The 19,333-nt window shown below is 42.2% G+C and overlaps 1 protein-coding gene across 1 annotated transcript in view; it reads left to right on the forward strand.

Moving 5' to 3' along the window:
• ASAH2 (N-acylsphingosine amidohydrolase 2) overlaps positions 1-19,333 on the forward strand; it is a 53,170-nt gene that overhangs the window by 14,759 nt on the left and 19,078 nt on the right. The window contains exons 8-12 of the mRNA XM_015823024.1: positions 8,314-8,439; positions 14,376-14,462; positions 16,037-16,141; positions 16,379-16,460; positions 19,014-19,129. Coding sequence (XP_015678510.1) covers positions 8,314-8,439; positions 14,376-14,462; positions 16,037-16,141; positions 16,379-16,460; positions 19,014-19,129 — 516 coding nt within the window. The remainder of the gene's footprint in view (positions 1-8,313; positions 8,440-14,375; positions 14,463-16,036; positions 16,142-16,378; positions 16,461-19,013; positions 19,130-19,333) is intronic.

Consider the following 19,333-nt stretch of genomic DNA (forward strand, 5'->3'; position numbering starts at 1 on the left):
AGTGGCAAGTAGCGGACAGTCAGCTGTAGGGCTATCAGCTGTAGGGCGGACTGTCATCTGTCTTTCCTTCTCCTTACGTCTATGGACTGCGCGCGTCATTCTTTGTTCTTTCCCATCGGCTTTTAAGCTCCCTTCTACATCCTGAACACCGGAAACAGAAGGGAGGTCCACATTCAATTGCTCAGCTGCATCGATCTTTTGAGATGTGGGTGGGCATTCTGCTTGCAAGACGGACGCCATAAAATCATTAGCTTTCTTAATCGAATTAAGTCTGTAGCGTTTACCAGCCACTGTTACGATTATGCCCACCGGTATGTCCCATCTGAAAATTATTTGTCTATTCTTAAGCTCCTGTGTCAAAAAGGCATAGTCTCGACGCGCTCTGAGTATTTTCGCTGGGATTTCTTTTAAAAGAATAATGTCTTGGTTTAAGATCTTAAATCTTTGTTGGTAAAAGAGCTGCATTATTTCATTTCTTCTCGATTTTCTTGTAAAATAGACCACTATATCTCTTGGCAAATTTTTTTGGCGAGCAATCCAAGAGTTCACCCTAAAAACACGCTCTAATTCCAAATAAATTTCCTGTCCACAAGACAAAGCATCCATAAATGCATCTGAAATTACTTGTCTTAAATTCTCCTTTGGATCCTCAGCCAGCCCACGGATCCGAATTGCAAGCTCCATATCACGAAATTGGGCAATCAGCACATCAGCCTTAACATTTTTCAGACTCTCCTCTACAAGTTCAAGTCTATGGTCACTTGCTTCTGCTGTTTGTTCGTTTTCCTCCACCCTTTCTGCCACCACATCTACATATTCAGCCAAACCTTGGAAAGCGGTTGCCACATTCAAACAAAAGTCCTCATGTTTCTGTGATAAGTCTTGTTGTTGTTGTGATAAGTCCTGTTGTTGTTGTATTACTTGATCAAATCTATTTTGCATTTTAACATCCATCGCTTGAAACATCTCAGTCATTTGTTTAATGGTTACAGGCATCAAATCCTGCAACTCTCTACCAGAGGGCGGTGGAGGTGAAGAAGATGGTGGGGGTGGGGGGTGGGAAATTTTAGAAGTTGATTGAAGTGTCTGAGACATCGGAGATGTAGTCGGTTTTAAAGTTGAAGGCACGGTTTTTCTCAAAGCCATGTTAACAGTAAATTTCCAATTATAAAAGAGTCTTATAAGCAATTCAGCCAAAACAAATAATACGCAGGTTAAAAGTAACAAAAGTTCCAGACCGGAAATCACTTTCACTTCTTGCTGAAAAGTATCAGTCCATCGCCATTTTAAGTTCACTTTCCCTCAATCCACCTCAAGTATAGGGAAGAACTTATTATCCAAGTTAGAGTAAAGTCCAAAGTAAAAAGCAAACTTCCAGGGTCGGTTCGTCTGCTTACAAAAAAAACCTCACAATTCACTTTAAGTTGCAGCAGTGGCGGCGGCTTCTAGCTTCGCCGAAGTGAAGGCGTCCTGGATCGCGGAGAAACCTCGGGGCTCCGGAGGAGTTCTCACCTACATCGTCCACATGGGACGACTCGGGAACTCAACTCCTACCCCGGGCAGCTCACCTATCCCCTTATGCCCAGGGGAAGGGTATCAAGCCGTTTGACAGCTGATGCTAGCTGTCAAAACGGCTTTTACGCTGAAACAGGCGGGACGCAGCAAACAGCTGCGTCCGACGAGGTCGCCTGCCACCGGAAGTCGTTGTTGTTGTTAGCTTTTTTGGTAGCTGCAGCACACGGCTGGCTCACATTTAAGGGATTGTCCACTAGGACTCCAGGATCCCCCTCACAGTTACTGCTATTGATCTGGGTACCACCTATACCAGGGGTAGGCAACCTTGGCTCTTTTATGACTGGTGGACTTCAACTCCCAGAATTTCTGAGCCAGCCATGCTGAGGGGAAAGGGAGAGGTTTCCAAGCTGAGCCGTGCTGGCTCAGGAATTCTGGGAGTTGAAGTCCATGAGTCATAAAGCGGCGTAGGCCAGGGGTAGGCAACCTTGGTTTTTTTACGACTCGTGGACTTCAACTCCCAGAATTCGTGAGCCAGCATGAGGGAAACTTTGGCCCCTTCATGACTCGTGGACTTCAATTCCCAGAATTCCTGAGGCAGCATGAGGGAAACTTTGGCCCCTTCATGACTCGTGGACTTCAATTCCCAGAATTCCTGAGGCAGCATGAGGGAAACTTTGGCCCCTTCATGACTCGTGGACTTCAACTCCCAGAATGCCTGAGCCAGCCATGCTGAGGGGAAAGGGAGAGGTTTCCAAGCCGAGTCATGCTGGCTCAGGAATTCTGGGAGTTGAAGTCCACGAGTCATAAAAGAGCCAAGGTTGCCTACCCCTGGTCTAGGGTTTACTGTCTGAGCAGGGGGTTGGACTAGAACAGGGGTAGGCAACCTTGGCTCTTTTATGATTGGTGGACTTCAAGTCCCAGAATTCCTGAGCCAGCATGAGGGAACTATGGCCCCCTTGATGATTCGTGGACTTCAACTCCCAGAATTCCTGAGACAGCCACGCTGAGGGGAAAGGGAGAGGTTTCCAAGCTGAGCCATGCTGGCTCAGGAATTCTGGGAGTTGAAGTCCACCAGTCCTAAAAGAGCCAAGGTTGCCTACCCCTGCCCTATACTATACCTGTGCATTTGACTTTTCTTGCCTAAGTGTAAAACTTTACTTTTCTCACCTTTGAGTTTCATTCTGTTAGCTTGGGCCCAGTGTTCAAGTCTGTCAAAAAACCTTCCATAGCTTAAGCCTATCTTCCGCGGCGTTGGCTATTCCTGCCAACTTGGTGTCATTACTCGATCTTCTGAGACCAAATCTAATATGTCTTTCTTTTCTTTTTTTTAAGGTCAAATAACATGAGGAGAAAGCCTTCACTAAAATAGATTTTATGTTTCTGTGAGCCCAACCCGGTCTTTTCGGCTAGGCCCAAAGCTATTGGTTGAGCTTTTATTTGTGCCCCAGATCAACCATTCTGTTAGTTTTGTTTCCAACACTTACAGCTTCTGAGTAGGGACTTGGGAAAGATGTATCTCAAAGAAAGGGCGATCATTGTACTTTAATATCTCTATTGGGCAAGTGTAATTTCCTGTTTCCAGATTTCTGCTTTCCTTTGGCAATAGATACAGAGACTAGTTTGCGAAATTTATTTCCCCATTCTGACTGACCTAATTCCTCCAGCTTGCTGGTCTGGATTGAAAACTACATCTAAACTCCCTTTCTTGTTATTTTTTTTTTTAATTCCAACGTGGCTGGCTTTTTCATTTTTTATTTTTTTAATGCCGATAAAAAAGGCATTTCCCCAAAGAAGGAAGAAACAACATGGCAGAAAGCAGACAATATTCTTCTTCCTAGAAAAATCAAAGCCATGGTGGAAATCCTTCCGAAAGTAACAAATGTAATGAAAGTTGCATGGTTTATTGGGAATCGTCCCTCTTTTGTTTGAACCAGCGATCCGGGGAAAAGATACTGCAGGTCTGCATGCTTGCTCAATTTTGAGGTTTCTCTGGAATAAATTAAATTTAAAGGTTGTTTTTTTTCCTTGCCTGGCTGTCTCTAACAGTAATCAAGGCAATCTTTTATTTATTTTTTTAACTGATCTTTGTGCCTTCATGAACAAGGAAATTTAAAAAAAAAATCAAGATGGTAGCAATGACAATGTAAGCAAAGTATTCCTCCTTTTTTTTCTTTTTCTTTTTTTGTTACAAGTTTTGCCTGTTGCATGTAAAAGGGGATGGGGCTTCAATCCTATAGTTCAGTCATGGCGAACCTTTTAGAGACCGAGTGCCCAAACTGCAACCCGAAACCCACTTATTTATCGCAAAGTGCCAACACGGCAATTTAACCTGAATACAGAGGTTTTAGTTTAGAAAAAAACAACTCATACATTAACGTCTTTTTTTTGCAGAAGTTTTTATTATTATTTTTCCATACATACAGTAATATTTTTTCAACCAACGTGCTGTCTGAGTTTACATGCACTAATTCTCCTGTCTTCTTCTTCTTCTTCTTCTTCTTCTTCTTCTTCTTCTTCTTCTTCTTCTTCTTCTTCTTCTTCTTCTTCTTCTTCTTCTTCTTCTTCTTCTTCTTCTTCTTCTTCTTCTTCTTCTTCTTCTTCTTCTTCTTCTTCTTCTTCTTCTTCTTCTTCTTCTNTCTCACCTACATCGTCCACATGGGACGACTCGGGAACTCAACTCCTACCCCGGGCAGCTCACCTATCCCCTTATGCCCAGGGGAAGGGTATCAAGCCGTTTGACAGCTGATGCTAGCTGTCAAAACGGCTTTTACGCTGAAACAGGCGGGAGGCAGCAAACAGCTGCGTCCGACGAGGTCGCCTGCCACCGGAAGTCCTAGAACACTTGGTTCTGTTCCCAGGCTTGTGAGTGATATGCTTATTGAGCCATAGTGGTGCAGTGGTTAGAAGTCAGTAAAATGAGAACCCAGATTGTTGGGGACAATATGTTGACTCTGTAAACTGCTTAGAGAGGGCTGTAAAGCACTGTGAAGCAGTATGTAAGTCTAAGTGCCATTGCTATTGGTCACCTGGTGTGGTATGATTTGTTATTGTTTGATTGCTTTGCTCTGGGTTTCCTGGCTTGTATTGTTTTTAACTGTTTTTATTGTTCCTGGATTTTGTAAACCACCCAGACTTTATATACAAATAATAATTATATCTCAGGTCTTAGGGAAAGACTAAATAGGTGGATAAAAATGCCAAATCCAATCTGAACATCTGGTTGACTGTGCGATGAACCATAATAACAAAGCATGGCAATGGCAATGAAATTAAATAAATACAAGAAAGCAAACTTTCATTTCCGTGTGACTACTCACAAAATCTAAAAGCGCAGAATATTACTTGAATGTGGGAGACACTTAAAATATTGCTGTAAATGTCAGGTCTCATTAAAGGTCATGTTGATAAGAATCTGTTTGGTGAAACTTGCTTAAATATTGTTATGCTGTTTTAGTCTAGAGCAGGGATAGGCAACCTTGGGTCTTTTATGACTCGTGGACTTCAAATCCCAGAATTCCTGAACCAGCCATGTTGAAGTTGAAGTCCACGAGTCATAAAAGAGCCAAGGTTGCCTACCCCTGGCCTAGATAAATAAATTGTTGGACTTGTTCAATAGCTTGGGCATGGACTGTTATAGGCATATTATCCTGAGCATTTCTGATTTATATAAACTTGGCCTTCTCAGCTGGCTCAGGAATTCTGGGAGTTGAAGTCCAGGAGTCATAAAAGAGCCAAGGTTGCCTACCTCTGGTCTAGGGCAGGGCTTTTCAACCTTTTTACCCATTGTACCACTTTTCAGATAAGGCAATATCCGAGTACCACCACTCGCAAACAAGGTATCAAAAACTTGACCCCCCCAAAAAAGGAAAAACTTGAGAAAGTACAGATAGTCCTTGACTTACAACAATTCGCTTAGTGACTGTTTGAAGTTACAAGCGAATTATGACCATTTTTCACACTTATGACTGTTGCAGCATCCCCAGGGTCTTGTGATTTACATTCGGATGCTTGGCAACTGATTCATACTTATGACGTTCAGTGTCCCAGGGTCATGTGATCAATGGCCGGGGGGGCATGGCCAGCTGATCACTCAGGTTGCAGGGTGCCTGTGGGGGGCAATCCGTGGGTCTCTGGTGGAGGGGGATGCGACTGTGGCAGGTGCCTGCCTGCCTTCCCTCCCTCTCTCCCATTGTGCCTTCCTTCTTTCTTTCCTTCCTTGCCTTCACCTCCCTTTGTCCCTTCCTCCTTCCCTTCCTCTTTCCCATTGTGCCTTCCTTCTTTCTTTCCTTCCTTTCCTTCACCTTCCTTTGTCCCTTCCCTCCCTTTTTCCCATTGTCCCTTCCTTCCTTCTTTCCTTCCTTGCCTTCACCTCCCTTTGTCCCTTCCTCCTTCCCTCCCTCTTTCCCACTGATCCTTCCTTCTTTCCTTCCTTTCCTTCACCTCCCTTTGTCCCTTCCTCCTTCCCTCCCTTTTTCCCATTGTCCCTTCCTTCCTTCCTTCTTTCCTTCCTTGCCTTTACCTCCCTTTGTCCCTTCCTACTTCCCTCCCTTTTTCCCATTGTCCCTTCCTTCCTTGTTTCCTTTCTTTCCTTCATGACCCTCTTTGTCCCTTTCTCCTTCCCTTCCCTCTCTCCCTGTCAAACCCCTGCCGGCTCAACATGAACTGGCAGGGGGAGGGTCGAGGACGATGTGCGGAGCGGCAAAGGAGACCAGCGGCCAGCGCCTTCTACCTGGCAGCGTGGATGCCTCCCGACCAAGCCAAACAGCTGATGGGCGGGAGGCCAAACCAGGGAGCCTAGGGCCGATGGAGTGGCCTGAAGCTGAAAGGCTCTGTCTCTCGGCTGCCAAACAGCTGATAAATGTGAGACCTGGAGCACAGCCAAAGGAGCTCACGGGACTGGAAGGCTGCAGTGCTGCAGCTCCCATTGTCCCTTCCTTCCTTCCTCATTCCTTCATCCTGTGCTACGCCGCCCAGACCCCAGCCTGGTTTTGGCAGGGAGCAACACATCACGGCCCCGCCTGTGCGTGCACAGGCAGAGGAGAGCACACAGGCAGGACGGGGATGTGGCCGGTTCACCTCCCGTTTTCAGGCACATACGTTAGAACCAGCTACTTCTCCCAGTCATTTTTCCCCTGAAGCAGAGAGTCGGAGAGCTGCATCACTCTCGCCGTTTGGGCCCCCTACTTTTATGCTCCGGGAGTAGCTTGCCTTTCAAACCTCCAATAGTTAACGGAAGGGGAAACCCGCTGCAAAGGCGCATCTCCCGAAAAGAGAAAGGCGATCAGTCAGCCAAGAGCCTGGCTGTTTCAGACTTTAAGCCTTCGATACAGGCAACAGAGGGCCAAGCAAAGAAGGCGATCCAAGAAAAGGGGAAAAAAACTGCTTTCCTTTCCAGCAAAAGTTACTTTTCCAAAACTGCCTTAAATGAAGAAGTGACTCCACCCCCCTCTAATAATTGACTTTCTCCTGGCTTCTCCAGCCTTCCCGGGCAGGAAGAGATCAGCCCCAACCGGCTTTTGTTCCCCAAAGGCTAAAGTCGATCACTCGCTTGTCTGATCTAAGGGGCGCACGGGCACCTCGAGACCCACTCCAGGCCCCCACTAAGCCATGATTCCTGGTTTGTAGAAAAGTTGGGGGGGGGGGGGAGAAAGGCGATCAGTCAGCCAAGAGCCCGGCTGTTTCAGACTTTAAGCCTTCGATACAGGCAACGGCGTGCGCTTCTCCCAGCCCGGAAGGGGCTATCAGGCTAACGCTTGTTGTGAAGTAAGAAGAGGGAGGGGAAGGGCCACACGGATCCCACTGACCTGCGTGTACCAGAAGAAGTCAATCCGGTTGCTGCACAATGAGTCCCTGGGGACGGTGGAGCCTTGTTCTGCAACTGCGCTCTTCGTGCGCCCCCTGCAGGGCACGTTCGGTAGGGTTTGTTCAGGCTGCCGCCAAGCAGCGTTTTCCACAAACAAGTGAGCTGGGAAGGAGCAGAGGGGGGGAGGAAAGCGACGCAGGGGAGGGGGAGGAAGGCGATGCCGCGTACCACCAGCCAGGTGGTCGCGTACCACCAGTGGTACACATACCACCGGTTGAAAAGCCCTGGTCTAGGGAATGGACTACAGGTAGTCCTCGAATTACAACCACAGTTGAGTCCAAAATTTCTGTTGCTGAGAAGAGTGAGTTTTTCCCCATTTTACAACCTTTCTTACCACAATTGTTAAGTGAATCACTGCAGTTGTTAAGTTAGCAACACGATTGTTAAGTGAATCTGGCTTGCCCATTGACTTTGCTTGTACAGAAGGTCGCAAAAGCTGAACACATGACCCCAGGACAACCGTCATAAATACGAAGCAGTTGCCAAGCATCCCAATTTTGATCATGTGGTCATGGGGACGCTGCAACGGTTGTAAGTGTAAAGAATGGATATAAGTCATTTTTTTGGTGCTGTTGTAACTTTGAACAGTCACTAAACAAATGGTTGTAAGTTGAGAACTACCTGTATTATAAATCATATATGCTATCAAGAAGAATACACAGATTCAAATTTCTTACATTAGACTTGAGGATGATTTTTTGCGGTAATGTCTGCAGGTTAGCATGTGTTTGTAAAAAACATTTGCATGAAGTTAGGTGTGTGTTGCAAGCCAATCCCAACACCTTTTCTACATACATCAACCCTGTATGCACTTATAAAGAGTAGGGCTTCTTTCATAATGCCACACTTGCCAATCGTCAAATGCCTATTATTTCTGAGCTATAACTGTTGTGGGATCAATGGGAATCACTGATATGGCTTTCTTCCTCTTTCAGGGTCCCTTTGTAGCAGCTTTTGCATCTTCTAATTTGGGTGATGTGTCTCCAAATACAAAAGGTCCACACTGCATCAACACTGGAGAGCCATGTGAAAACATGGGGAATTACTGCGTTATAGGTGGGGTAAGTATTAGATCTGGATCAAAAGTTTGTGGGTTTTGTAGTTGAAATTATGCAGGGTTTTATATATCTCTGGCATCTTATATACCAGAGGCAGTGGTGGGATTCAGCCAGTTCGCACTACTTCGGCAGAACCAGTAGCTAGTAATTTTTTGTTGCCCAGGCCCAGAATGGACTTCCGGAAGTGGCATCCACACAGAGAACCGGCTGTTCACATATTTGAATCCCACCACTGACCAGAGGCCAGAAATACTTAGGATGAAAAAAAAACAAGACTATCAACTCTATCAAGACTGTATTTTGAAGAGAGCAACTGATTGTTTTGGTTTCAGGATAATTTACCTAATAAATTACTCTTTGAAATGCTCAGGATCAGATATGTCAAACTCAAGGCCCACAGGCCAGATCCAGCCAGTGATGGGTTTAGATCTGGCCCATGAGGCCGTCCTGGAGATGGCAAGGGGCTGGCTCCCATTGCCTTGGTCCTGGGCCACCCCAGCCAGGCCGGGAGCTCCCAGGTGCACGAACAGAAGGCAGTGAGCATGCAGGACTGGTGATGCCCGGCAGCAACTGTATCTCATTGGCTGGCAGTGACGGCCAGGCCACCCCTGCCCCACCACCTGCCTCATCTCACCTCACCCCACGACGGCAGCACCGCAGTCAGGCCACACCCAGTCTGGCTGGCCTCGCCTGGCTTGGCCTCATCCCTGCGAGAGAAAGAAAAAAAACAGAAGTGCAGAAAAAAAGAAGAAACTTCCGATTTCCTTTGTAGAAAATACAAGTATAATTATAAAGTTATCTCTTACTCTCTGGTTATAAAAAAAGCTCACTTTTTTCTATTTTTTTTCCTAATTATCAAAACCACAAATCAGAAGTGCAGTTTTTTTCTAGTTGATGCAAGAAGTCTATAAAGGGTTCCAGTTAGCCATAAATATAAATATTGTCTTTCTGCAATCAAACAAGGCAATTTGTTCACTTCTGCAAATTTTATATCTTCACCGACCATTCCTCCATTATGGGCAATGTCAGACCTTTCCATTCTTAAGCACATAATTTCACTGCAGTTGTCATATAAAGTTCCAAAACGTTTTTCTAGTTTTTCTGTCAATTTATCAATTGTACTTTAATCTTTAAAATCTTCTGAGTTAATGTAGGTGTAATGTAGGTGTTGCAGTGTCCTGGGGTCATGTGATCGCCTTTTATGACAAGCAACGTCAATGGGGATGCCAGATTCATTTAACAACCATATTATTAATTTGATAACTACAGTGATTCACTTAACAACTGTGTGACAAAAGGCTATAAAACGGGGCAAAAGTCACTTAACAAATGTTTCACTTAGCAACAGAAATTTTGGGCTCAATTGTGGTCCTAAGATCCACTGGAGAAGGAAATGGCAAACCACTCCAGTATCTTTGCCATGAAAACCCCATGGACGGTACTAAAATGCAAAAAGATATGACACTGGAAGATGAGCCCCTCAGGTCGGAAGGTGTCCAATATGCTACTGTGGAAGAGCAGAGGGCTAGTACTAGTAGCGCCAGAAAGAATGAAGCGACTGGGCCAAAGCCGAAAGGATGCTCAGCTGTGGATATATCTGGTGGTGAAAGGAAAGTCCGATGCTGTAAAGATTTTTTCTCCATAGGAACCTGGAATGTAAGATCCATGAATCAAGGCAAGCTAGACGTAGTCAAACAAGAGATGACAAGACTGAACATGGACATCTTAGGAATCAGCGAACTAAAATGGACAGAAATGGGTGAATTTAATTCAGATGACCATCAGGTATACTACTGCAGGCAAGAATCCCTCAGAAGAAATGGAGTAATCTTCATAGTCAATAAAAGAATAGGAAAAGCAATACTGGGATACAATCCCCAAAATGACAGAATGATCTCAGTTCGAATCCAAGGCAAACCATTCAATATCACAGCAGTCCAAACCACTGGTGCTGAAGAGGATGAAATTGACCGGTTCTATGAAGTCCTACAGCACCTTATAGAATTAACACCAAAAAATGATGTCCTTATCATGGGGGATTGGAATGCTAAAGTAGGAAGCCAAAAGATAACCGGAATAACAGGCAAGTTTGGCCTTGGAGTACAAAATGAAGCAGGGCACAGGCTGATAGAATTTTGTCAAGAGAATACGATGGTCATAACAAACACTCTTTTCCAACAACCCAAGAGATGGCTCTACACATGGACATCACCAGACGGTCAACATAGAAATCAGATTGACTATGTGCTCTGCAGCCAAAGATGGAGAAGCTCTATACAGTCAGTAAAAACAAGACCAGGAGCTGACTGTGGCTCAGATCATGAGCTTCTCGTTGCAAAATTTAGGCTTAAATTGAAGAAAGTAGGGAAAAGTACTAGGCCACTCAGGTATGAACTAAATCATATTCCTGATGAATATACAGTAGAGGTGACAAATAGATTTAAGGAATTAGATCTGATAGAGAGTGCCTGAAGAACTATGGACTGAGGTTCGCAACATTGTACAAGAGGTAGCAACTAAAACCATCCCAAAGAAAAAGAAATGCAAGAAAGCAAAATGGCTGTCTGAGGAAGCTTTGCAAATAGCTGAGGAACGAAGGGCAAAGGAGAAAGAGAAAGATACACCCAATTGAATGCAGAATTCCAGAGAATAACTAGAAGAGATAAGAATACCTTCTTAAATGAACAGTGCAAAGAAATATAAGAAAACAACAGAATAGGGAGGACCAGAGATCTCTTCAAGAAAATTGGAGATATGAAGGGAACGTTTCATGCAAAGATGGGCATGATAAAGGACCAAAATGGCAGGGACCTAACAGAGGCAGAAGAGATTAAGAAGAGGTGGCAAAACTACACAGAAGAACTATACAAGAACGAGCTTAACCTCCCAGATAACCACGATGGGGTGGTCACTGACCTCGAGCCAGACATCCTAGAATGTGAAGTGAAATGGGCCTTAGGAAATCTGAGCAACAACAAAGCTAGTGGAGGTGACAGTATTCCAGCTGAGCTATTCAAAATTTTAAAAGACGATGCAGTAAAAGTGCTACACTCAATTTGCCAGCAAATTTGGAAAACTCAGCAGTGGCCACAGTATTGGAAAAGGTCTGTTTACATTCCAATTCCAAAGAAAAGCAATGCCAAAGAATGTTCAAACTATTGCACCATTGCACTCATTTCACATGCTAGTAAAGTTATGCTTAAAATCCTACAAGCTAGACTCCAGCAGTATGTGGATCGAGAACTACCAGAAGTACAGGCAGGATTTTGAAGAGACAGAGGAACTAGAGATCAAATTGCCAACATACGCTGGATCATGGAGAAAGCTAGGGAGTTCCAGAAAAACACCTACTTCTGCTTCATTGACTATGCTAAAGCCTTTGATTGTGTGGATCACAACAAATTGTGGCAAGTTCTTAAAGAGATGGGAGTACCAGACTATCTTATTTGTCTCTTGAGAAACCTATATGCGGGTCAAGAAGCAACAGTGAGAACTGGACACGGAACCACTGATTGGTTCAAAATTGGGAAAGGAGTCCGGCAAGGCTGTATACTGTCACCCTGCCTATTTAACATATGCAGAGCACATCATGAGAAAGGCAGGGCTAGATGAATCAAAAGTTGGAATTAAGATTGCCGGGAGAAATATCAACACCCTAAGATATGCAGATGATACCACTCTAATGGCAGAAAGTGAAGAGGAACTAAAGAGCCTCTTGATGTGGATGAAGAAGGAGAATGCAAAAGTTGGCTTGAAACTCAACATTAAGAAAACCAAAATCATGGCATCCTGCCCTCTCAATTCCTGGCAAATAGATGGGGAAGAAATGGAGGTAGTGACAGATTTTATTTTTCTGGGCTCCAAGATCACCTCAGATGGGGACTGCAGCCAAGAAATTAAAAGATGCTTGCTCCTGGGGAGGAAAGCTATGGCAAATCTAGACAGCATACTAAAAAGCAGAGACATCACCCTGCCAACAAAAGTGCGTATAGTCAAGGCCAAGGTTTTCCCAGTTGCAATGTATGGATGTGAAAGTTGGACCATAAGAAAGGCTGAGCGCCAAAGAATTGAGGCCTTTGAACTATGGTGCTGGAGAAGACTCCTGCGAGTCCCTTGGACTGCAAGGCGTTCAAACCGGTCAGTCCTGGAAGAGATCAACCCCGAATGCTCTTTAGAGGGCCAGATCCTGAAGTTGAAACTCAAATACTTTGGCCACCTAATGAGAAGGAAGGACTCACTGGAGAAGGGCCTAATGCTGGGAAAGATTGAGGGCAATAGAAGAAGGGGATGACAGAGAATGAGGTGGCTGGATGGAGTCACTGAAGCAGTAGGCGTGAATTTAAATGGACTCCAGAAGATGGTAGAGGATAGGAAGACCTGGAGGAACGTTGTCCATGGGGTCGCTATGGGTCAGACACGACTTCGCAATTAACAACAACAACAACAACAACAAAGTCAAGGACTACCTGTATAGAACTACTACTGCTAAATGACACAATATTCCACATGCCTTCACAAATTCATCACTAATCACTTCTGACAAAATAACAATAACAATAATAGAGTTGGAAGGGACCTTTGAGGTGTTCTATCTAGTCCACCCCCCTGCTCAGGCAGGAAGCCCTATACCATTTCAGACAAATGGCTGTCCAGTCTCTTCTTAAAAATTTCCAGTGTTGGAGCATTCACAACTTCTGGAGGCAAGTTGTTCCACTTATTAATTGTTCTAACTGTCAGGAAATTTCTCCTTAGTTCTAGGTTTTGATCTTTCTTTGATTAGTTTCCATCCATTGCTTCTTGTCCTGCCTTCAGGAACTTTGGAGAATAGTTTGACTCTCTCTTCTTGGTAACAACCCCTGAGATATTGGAACACTGCTATCATGTCACCCCTAATCCTTCTCTTCATGAAATAAAATGATTGTGATGATGAGCTAGTCAACCTTGCTTGGCCTTTCTCATTCTCAGGAGTGGCCCATTGTTTTGAAGAGGCTATTTGAGAATTAAATCATTGCAGGAAAATTCTAGGTCCCCATTTGTGTTTGATACCTATCCTAGTTCTAACAACAGAATGATATGGCTGATAGGGATCTTGGTGTTCAACCCATTTCTTCTGATGTTCAGTAGAGAAACTACTCTACAGGACCCAATGGAGCATTCCTGAAAATAGGTCTCTTCTTCATATCCTTCTTGGAAATAAAACCCACCATATCAATAGGCTGCCCATTTAATTTTTTATTTATTTTTTTAAAATCAGTCCAGAGTTAATAGAAATTTTCCTTCAGGAAAATTCTACTAATTCCACTAATTATCATTTCTATCAGATGAAAGACTGGACTGGACTGGACTACTTTATTTATTTGCTGCATAACTACACTACCATATTTCCCAAGAACTCATTGAATACAGGAGTTGATCAATTGTTACTGCATGTAATACTTTGGCACATACCATGTTGTAGTGCTCAGTAAGGAGTATTTAATCTAAAAAACAAATAAACTGGATTATTAGACCTATGTAAAATATCTGCTACTGATTTTATTTTGCTTCTGTTCAATCATTCTCAGACACTGCCTGGACAAGTCCCACAGTTTTCTTGGCAAATTTTTTTAGAAGAGGTTTGCCAATTGCCTCCTTACTAGGGCTGAGAGAAAATGACTGGACCAAGACTTTATGGTTTTATACCAAATGGCTTTATGCCTAAATTGGAACTAGAACTCATGGATGCCTGGTTTCTAACCTGGTGCCTTAACCATTACACCAAACTGGTTCTAATCTGCTGCTTGATTAGTGGCAAGTTAAAAGGAACTTGAAAGAGGTTTATAATTGGAACTCAGAATTGAGGGGATAAAGATGGAAGGGAAGTGAGTGGATGCAGAGGTAAAGGCTGGTCAACCACATATCTTTTCCCTTCTAATTTGTTGTTCTGAAATCCAATTTAGGCTAAGATGTGCATTGCTACAGGTCCTGGGAAAGACATGTTTCAGAGCACACAAATAATTGGGAGTCAAATCTACTCAAGTGCAAAGGTGAGTCTAAAATCTTAACATTCTAGGAAAATATAGATGCTAGATGCATCAGCATTTATATTGTCTAGGAAAGCATTCTAGAAAAATATAATATTCCTAGAAAAGCCTATAATTTCCTAAAAAGCATTCTAGGAAAATATTGATTCTAGAATCTTAACATTCCAGGAAAATACAAATGCTAGAGATTGTCACTTTCTTATAACATGCCAACTTTCCCTTTAAATGAAATATTTTTCCGTTAAAAAACTTTACTTATACAAATACACAAAGATGATAGATAGATAGGTAGATAGGTAGATAGGTAGATAGGTAGATAGGTAGATAGATAGGTAGGTACAGTGCTTTTTTTGTAAGAAAAAAGGTGCCGGAACTCACATCTTGTTAATCTTTTATTAAAAAATATATATATTCAGTTCTTAGCAGGAGCGGTGGTTAAGAAGTAATTAGTAATTTTTTTCATTTTTAAATTTGGGGGTCACACTTTTACACTAAAAATTAAAAAAAAGATTTTCAATTCATCAATGATTTTTTAAAATAAAGAAATTATTTACCTTTCGCACATAATCAATCACTGTACACACACCCACACATGTCAGTTGTGTAACGAAACAAAATGGTCGCCGCCCGCAGTAAGCACTCAGCACATGACCAATCATAAGCCGAGCAGTGCCACAAGCCGAGCGACACCATCACAACCAGCGCAGACGAAGTATGCGTGCATCGGACTCGACACACAAGCAGCCCGCATGCACCATTTTAATGATTTTGCTGCCGACCTGCTATGCTTGACAGGGCGATTCAAGTCCACGTGGACCAAACATCAAATTTTCAAAAGTTACTTTTAAAACTTGGAAAATCTGTTGAAAAAAGGTGCTGGAACTCTGTTCCGGTGCATTCTATGACAAAAAAAGCACTGGATAGATAGATAAGATAGATAAATCATGTTCAATATAATGATTCATTGCTGCATGGCACCTGACAGACACTAAGAAACGTTATCTTTAGGCATCTGTATTAACTTTGCCTCCCTTTCCTATGAGGCCTTGGACCTAAATTTTGTTCAAATTTATTGTAAGATTCAGGAAGGATACAAACTATTCTTTCATTATTACAACTACAACTCCCATCACCTCCAATTAAAATGCCCATTAGGGATAGGAAGAAGTTGACACATATCACAGCTTTTTTTCTAACCTTATCTTATTTGGTTAGAGTTCTCACTTCCTAATAAGATACATTGGGTGTATGAGCTATATTGGGGAAAAACAAAATATTTCTCCTATGATGAAGAGTTTTACCCTTCTGTCAGGGTAAGATCTTCGCAGCGGCTATTTCTACCTCAGGATTTCATGTTTCTCCAGCCTACTAGACTTGTTGAAGAAATGATGCCCGTTGTTGAACTGCAAATCATAGTAGCTTCCACTTACATATCTGGGAGTTGCACTTCAGAAGTCCAGAACTTCCCTACCACATATTCACACATACAGATCCACACTTGAACAATATATATGTGCTCACATACAGTAATAAAATCATCATATTCGAGTAATGATTGGTTCCCATTTGTATTTCAGGAAATATATATGAAGGCCTCAAAAGAGATTGATGGTCCCATCAGTTCGGTTCATCGATGGGTGGACATGAGTAATGTCACTGTTCAGCTCAACTCTACATACACGGTAGTGTACCTCCATGGTGATGTACTAGGCCAGGGGTCTTAAAACTTGGCCCTTTTATGACTTGTGGACTTCAATTCCCAGAATTCCTCAGCCAGGCATGCTGGCTGAGGAATTCTGGGAGTTGAAGTCCACAAGTCATGAAAGGGCCAAATTTGAAGACCCCTGTTCTAGGCAGATGGTAACAATACAAAACTATTTACAATGCAGACCTTAACTCTTTATGTTGTTTTTCCAAAGGGTAAAACATGTAAACCAGCCTTGGGATACAGCTTTGCTGCAGGTACCATAGATGGACCAGGAATGTTCAATTTTACTCAAGGCAAGTAGAAAAAAATATCAACAGATTTTATTTATTAATATTACTCTTTCTGTTACACAGCATTCCACAATCTACTAGTCTGCATATGTTTTGGGACTGCAGCTTTTCAAATTCTCAGCCACCACATTCTGCAGAGCATTTGAGTCTGAAAGGCAAATTTGAAGAGCCAGGTTGGGGAAGTGGCTAAGGTGCTGGGCTAGAAATGAGGAGACTGTGAGTTGTAGGCCTCCCAAAACCAAAGTTGACTTTGGACCAGTTACACTCTTTAAGCTCAGTGTATCTCACAAGATTGTTATTGTGGGAAAAATAAGAGCATTAGGCACGTACACTGTCTTGAGTTGATAAAAAAATAAAGGTAAATCTAATAATATTTTTAAAGGTGTACATTCTGCCTTGACCCTGCAATACAAAGCAATAGATTCTGACAAATTTGGGAACTTGCAAATCTTTTTGTTATTCAGATTTCTATATATGGTGTGAGGGAAAGACCTTGGGGCACAGGGTGAAGAGATGCTGCTTGAGGAAGAGTCAGATAAGAGAGGACATAGCAAGTGTGGGCAAAGATGAGGCTCAGAAGGGGTTCCCCCTAGCTTATCAGTAGCATTTTTCAATTTACTTCTAGGTAGAATAAGACCTGCTGCTTTCCTTCCCTGGTTTCACCAGGTAGTAAAACATTGTTCAATAAGGTAGTTTCAAAGTTTTCTATCGCCATTGTGCAAAGGACACAAGGTATAAACAAAACAACATGAAATTAAATAAAATAATCCATGAATACATGGTTTAAAGATGTAAATTAATACATAATATTAAAAATGGTTAATGGTTTGGCATATCAGCAAAGTAACTGAAAACAAATAATGTTCCAGTTATCTGAATGTTATTATTGCTTATGTTGTATTTCTGCACTGAAGTTTATTTAATTAGTTACTTGAGTATTTCATTAATTAATCATCAGGCTAAGTCCCATTGATCTAGAGAAGATCAAGATAGCAAAACTATACAAATTATAATAAAGCATATATACTGCTAATCTGGATATCCATAAAGATTCTTGGAATTTGTAAGAGGAATTTTCAATCCTCGTTCATAAGGAGGTCATTAAGAAATCTGTTCCCAGATTTCCTGCCAGCTGGGCTAGGTTGCCATTTATGAGATAAACTGTCTTGCCCATTATCTGTTGATTGGAAGTCTACTCCCCCTTTTATTCCTTTCCTAGGCTCCCACAATCATTCTCACACCTGCAACTTTAAAAAAAAAAGATTGCTGTAAATATTAGGCATCCTTAACTTTACAATCAGTCCTCACCATCAATCAAAACAAATGATTTACAGTATACTCGTAAACATTTTTAGATGAGTTTCTCATTTGTTTGTTAAAAGGCAAAAGTACTGAAACTAGAAATCAGTTAAATGCCTCTTGACAATTATAGGTTGTATGAGGGTAATTTGGAAATAAATCTCCGTTTGATTATCAATGACAGACACTTGCAGATATAGAACTTTTATTATACACATTACAAAACTACAACATTACATTACTTTTTAGGCATAATCGCCATTCAAATTGAGGCATAACATCTTACAAGGTTTGCAATTCCTTAAGAGTAGTCGCTCGGTACCAAATCTGGGCTATAGGGGGGTGATCAAAAACATCCCAACGGAACTGTTTCAAAAGTTCTTGGGTACGTCTAGCTATGTGCGGGCGAGCATTATTGTGAACCAACACCACACCAGAGGTCAGCATGCCCCGACACTTGTTATGAATGGCTCATCTGAATTTTCATAACATTTCACAGTAGACTTCTGAATTGATGGTCGAAACAAGCTCCATGAACTTCACTAGCAGTACTCCTTTGGCATCTTCACATTTGGTGGGATTTTCTATGGCACCACTTCCGGTGTGGTGTTGGTTCACAGTAATGCTTGCCCACACACCGCTAGACACACCCAAGAACTTTTGTAGCAGTTCCATTGGGATGTTTTTGATCATTCCCCCTATAGCCCAGATTTGGCGCCGAGCGACTACTACTAAGGAATTTCAAACCTTGTAAGACATTATGACAAGTGCCTCAATTTGAATGGTGATTATGTCAAAAAGTAATGTAATGTTGTAGTTTTATAATGTGTATAATAAAAGTTCTGTATCTGCGAGTGTCTGTCATTGATAACCAGAGGTTTATTTTCAAATTGCCCTCGTATAAATTATACTGTCTTTTTTCCCCCCCAAAACAAAATAAAAGTATGCAAAATGTGTGCTTTTATGTTAGCCTTGATTCATGGCAACTACAAAGACAACCTTCCTGTGGGGTTTTTTGCCAACATTTTCAGAAGTGGTTTCCCATTATCTTTTTCCTAGGGATGAGAGAGAGGGACTGGTCGAAATTCATCTTATGGCACAGTCACAGTCTCCCAGCTTCCTGTTTTTCACTACTTCACCAAACTGATTCTTCTTTAAAAAATGGCAGTTAGATGTTCTTAAATATTATATATTAATTCAATAATGTATTTTAAAATTGTAGAAAACTTTCCACTATTCCACAATTTTTTTTAACAGGCACCACTGAAGGCCACCCATTCTGGGATGCTGTCCGTGATGCTTTCCTTGTTCAACCATCCAATGAATCGGTAGAATGCCACAAACCTAAGCCTATTCTACTTCCCATAGGAGAGGTATGAACCATTAGATCTTACTGGGAGAAGCAAACTCATTGGTTTATTTATTTATTTGTTTATTAAATTTATATACCGCCCTATCTCCCTTACGGGACTCAGGGCGGTGAACAGGCGATACTAAAAACCACAATAATAAATAAATAGTTTCTGTTCTAAAATCAAATTAAATAACGGGCCTGTTCTAAAAACACCCCATACAAA

This window comes from Protobothrops mucrosquamatus, unplaced genomic scaffold (genome assembly GCF_001527695.2).
Source record: "Protobothrops mucrosquamatus isolate PMUCROS unplaced genomic scaffold, P.Mucros_1.0 scaffold1746, whole genome shotgun sequence".
Lineage (NCBI taxonomy): Eukaryota > Metazoa > Chordata > Lepidosauria > Squamata > Viperidae > Protobothrops > Protobothrops mucrosquamatus.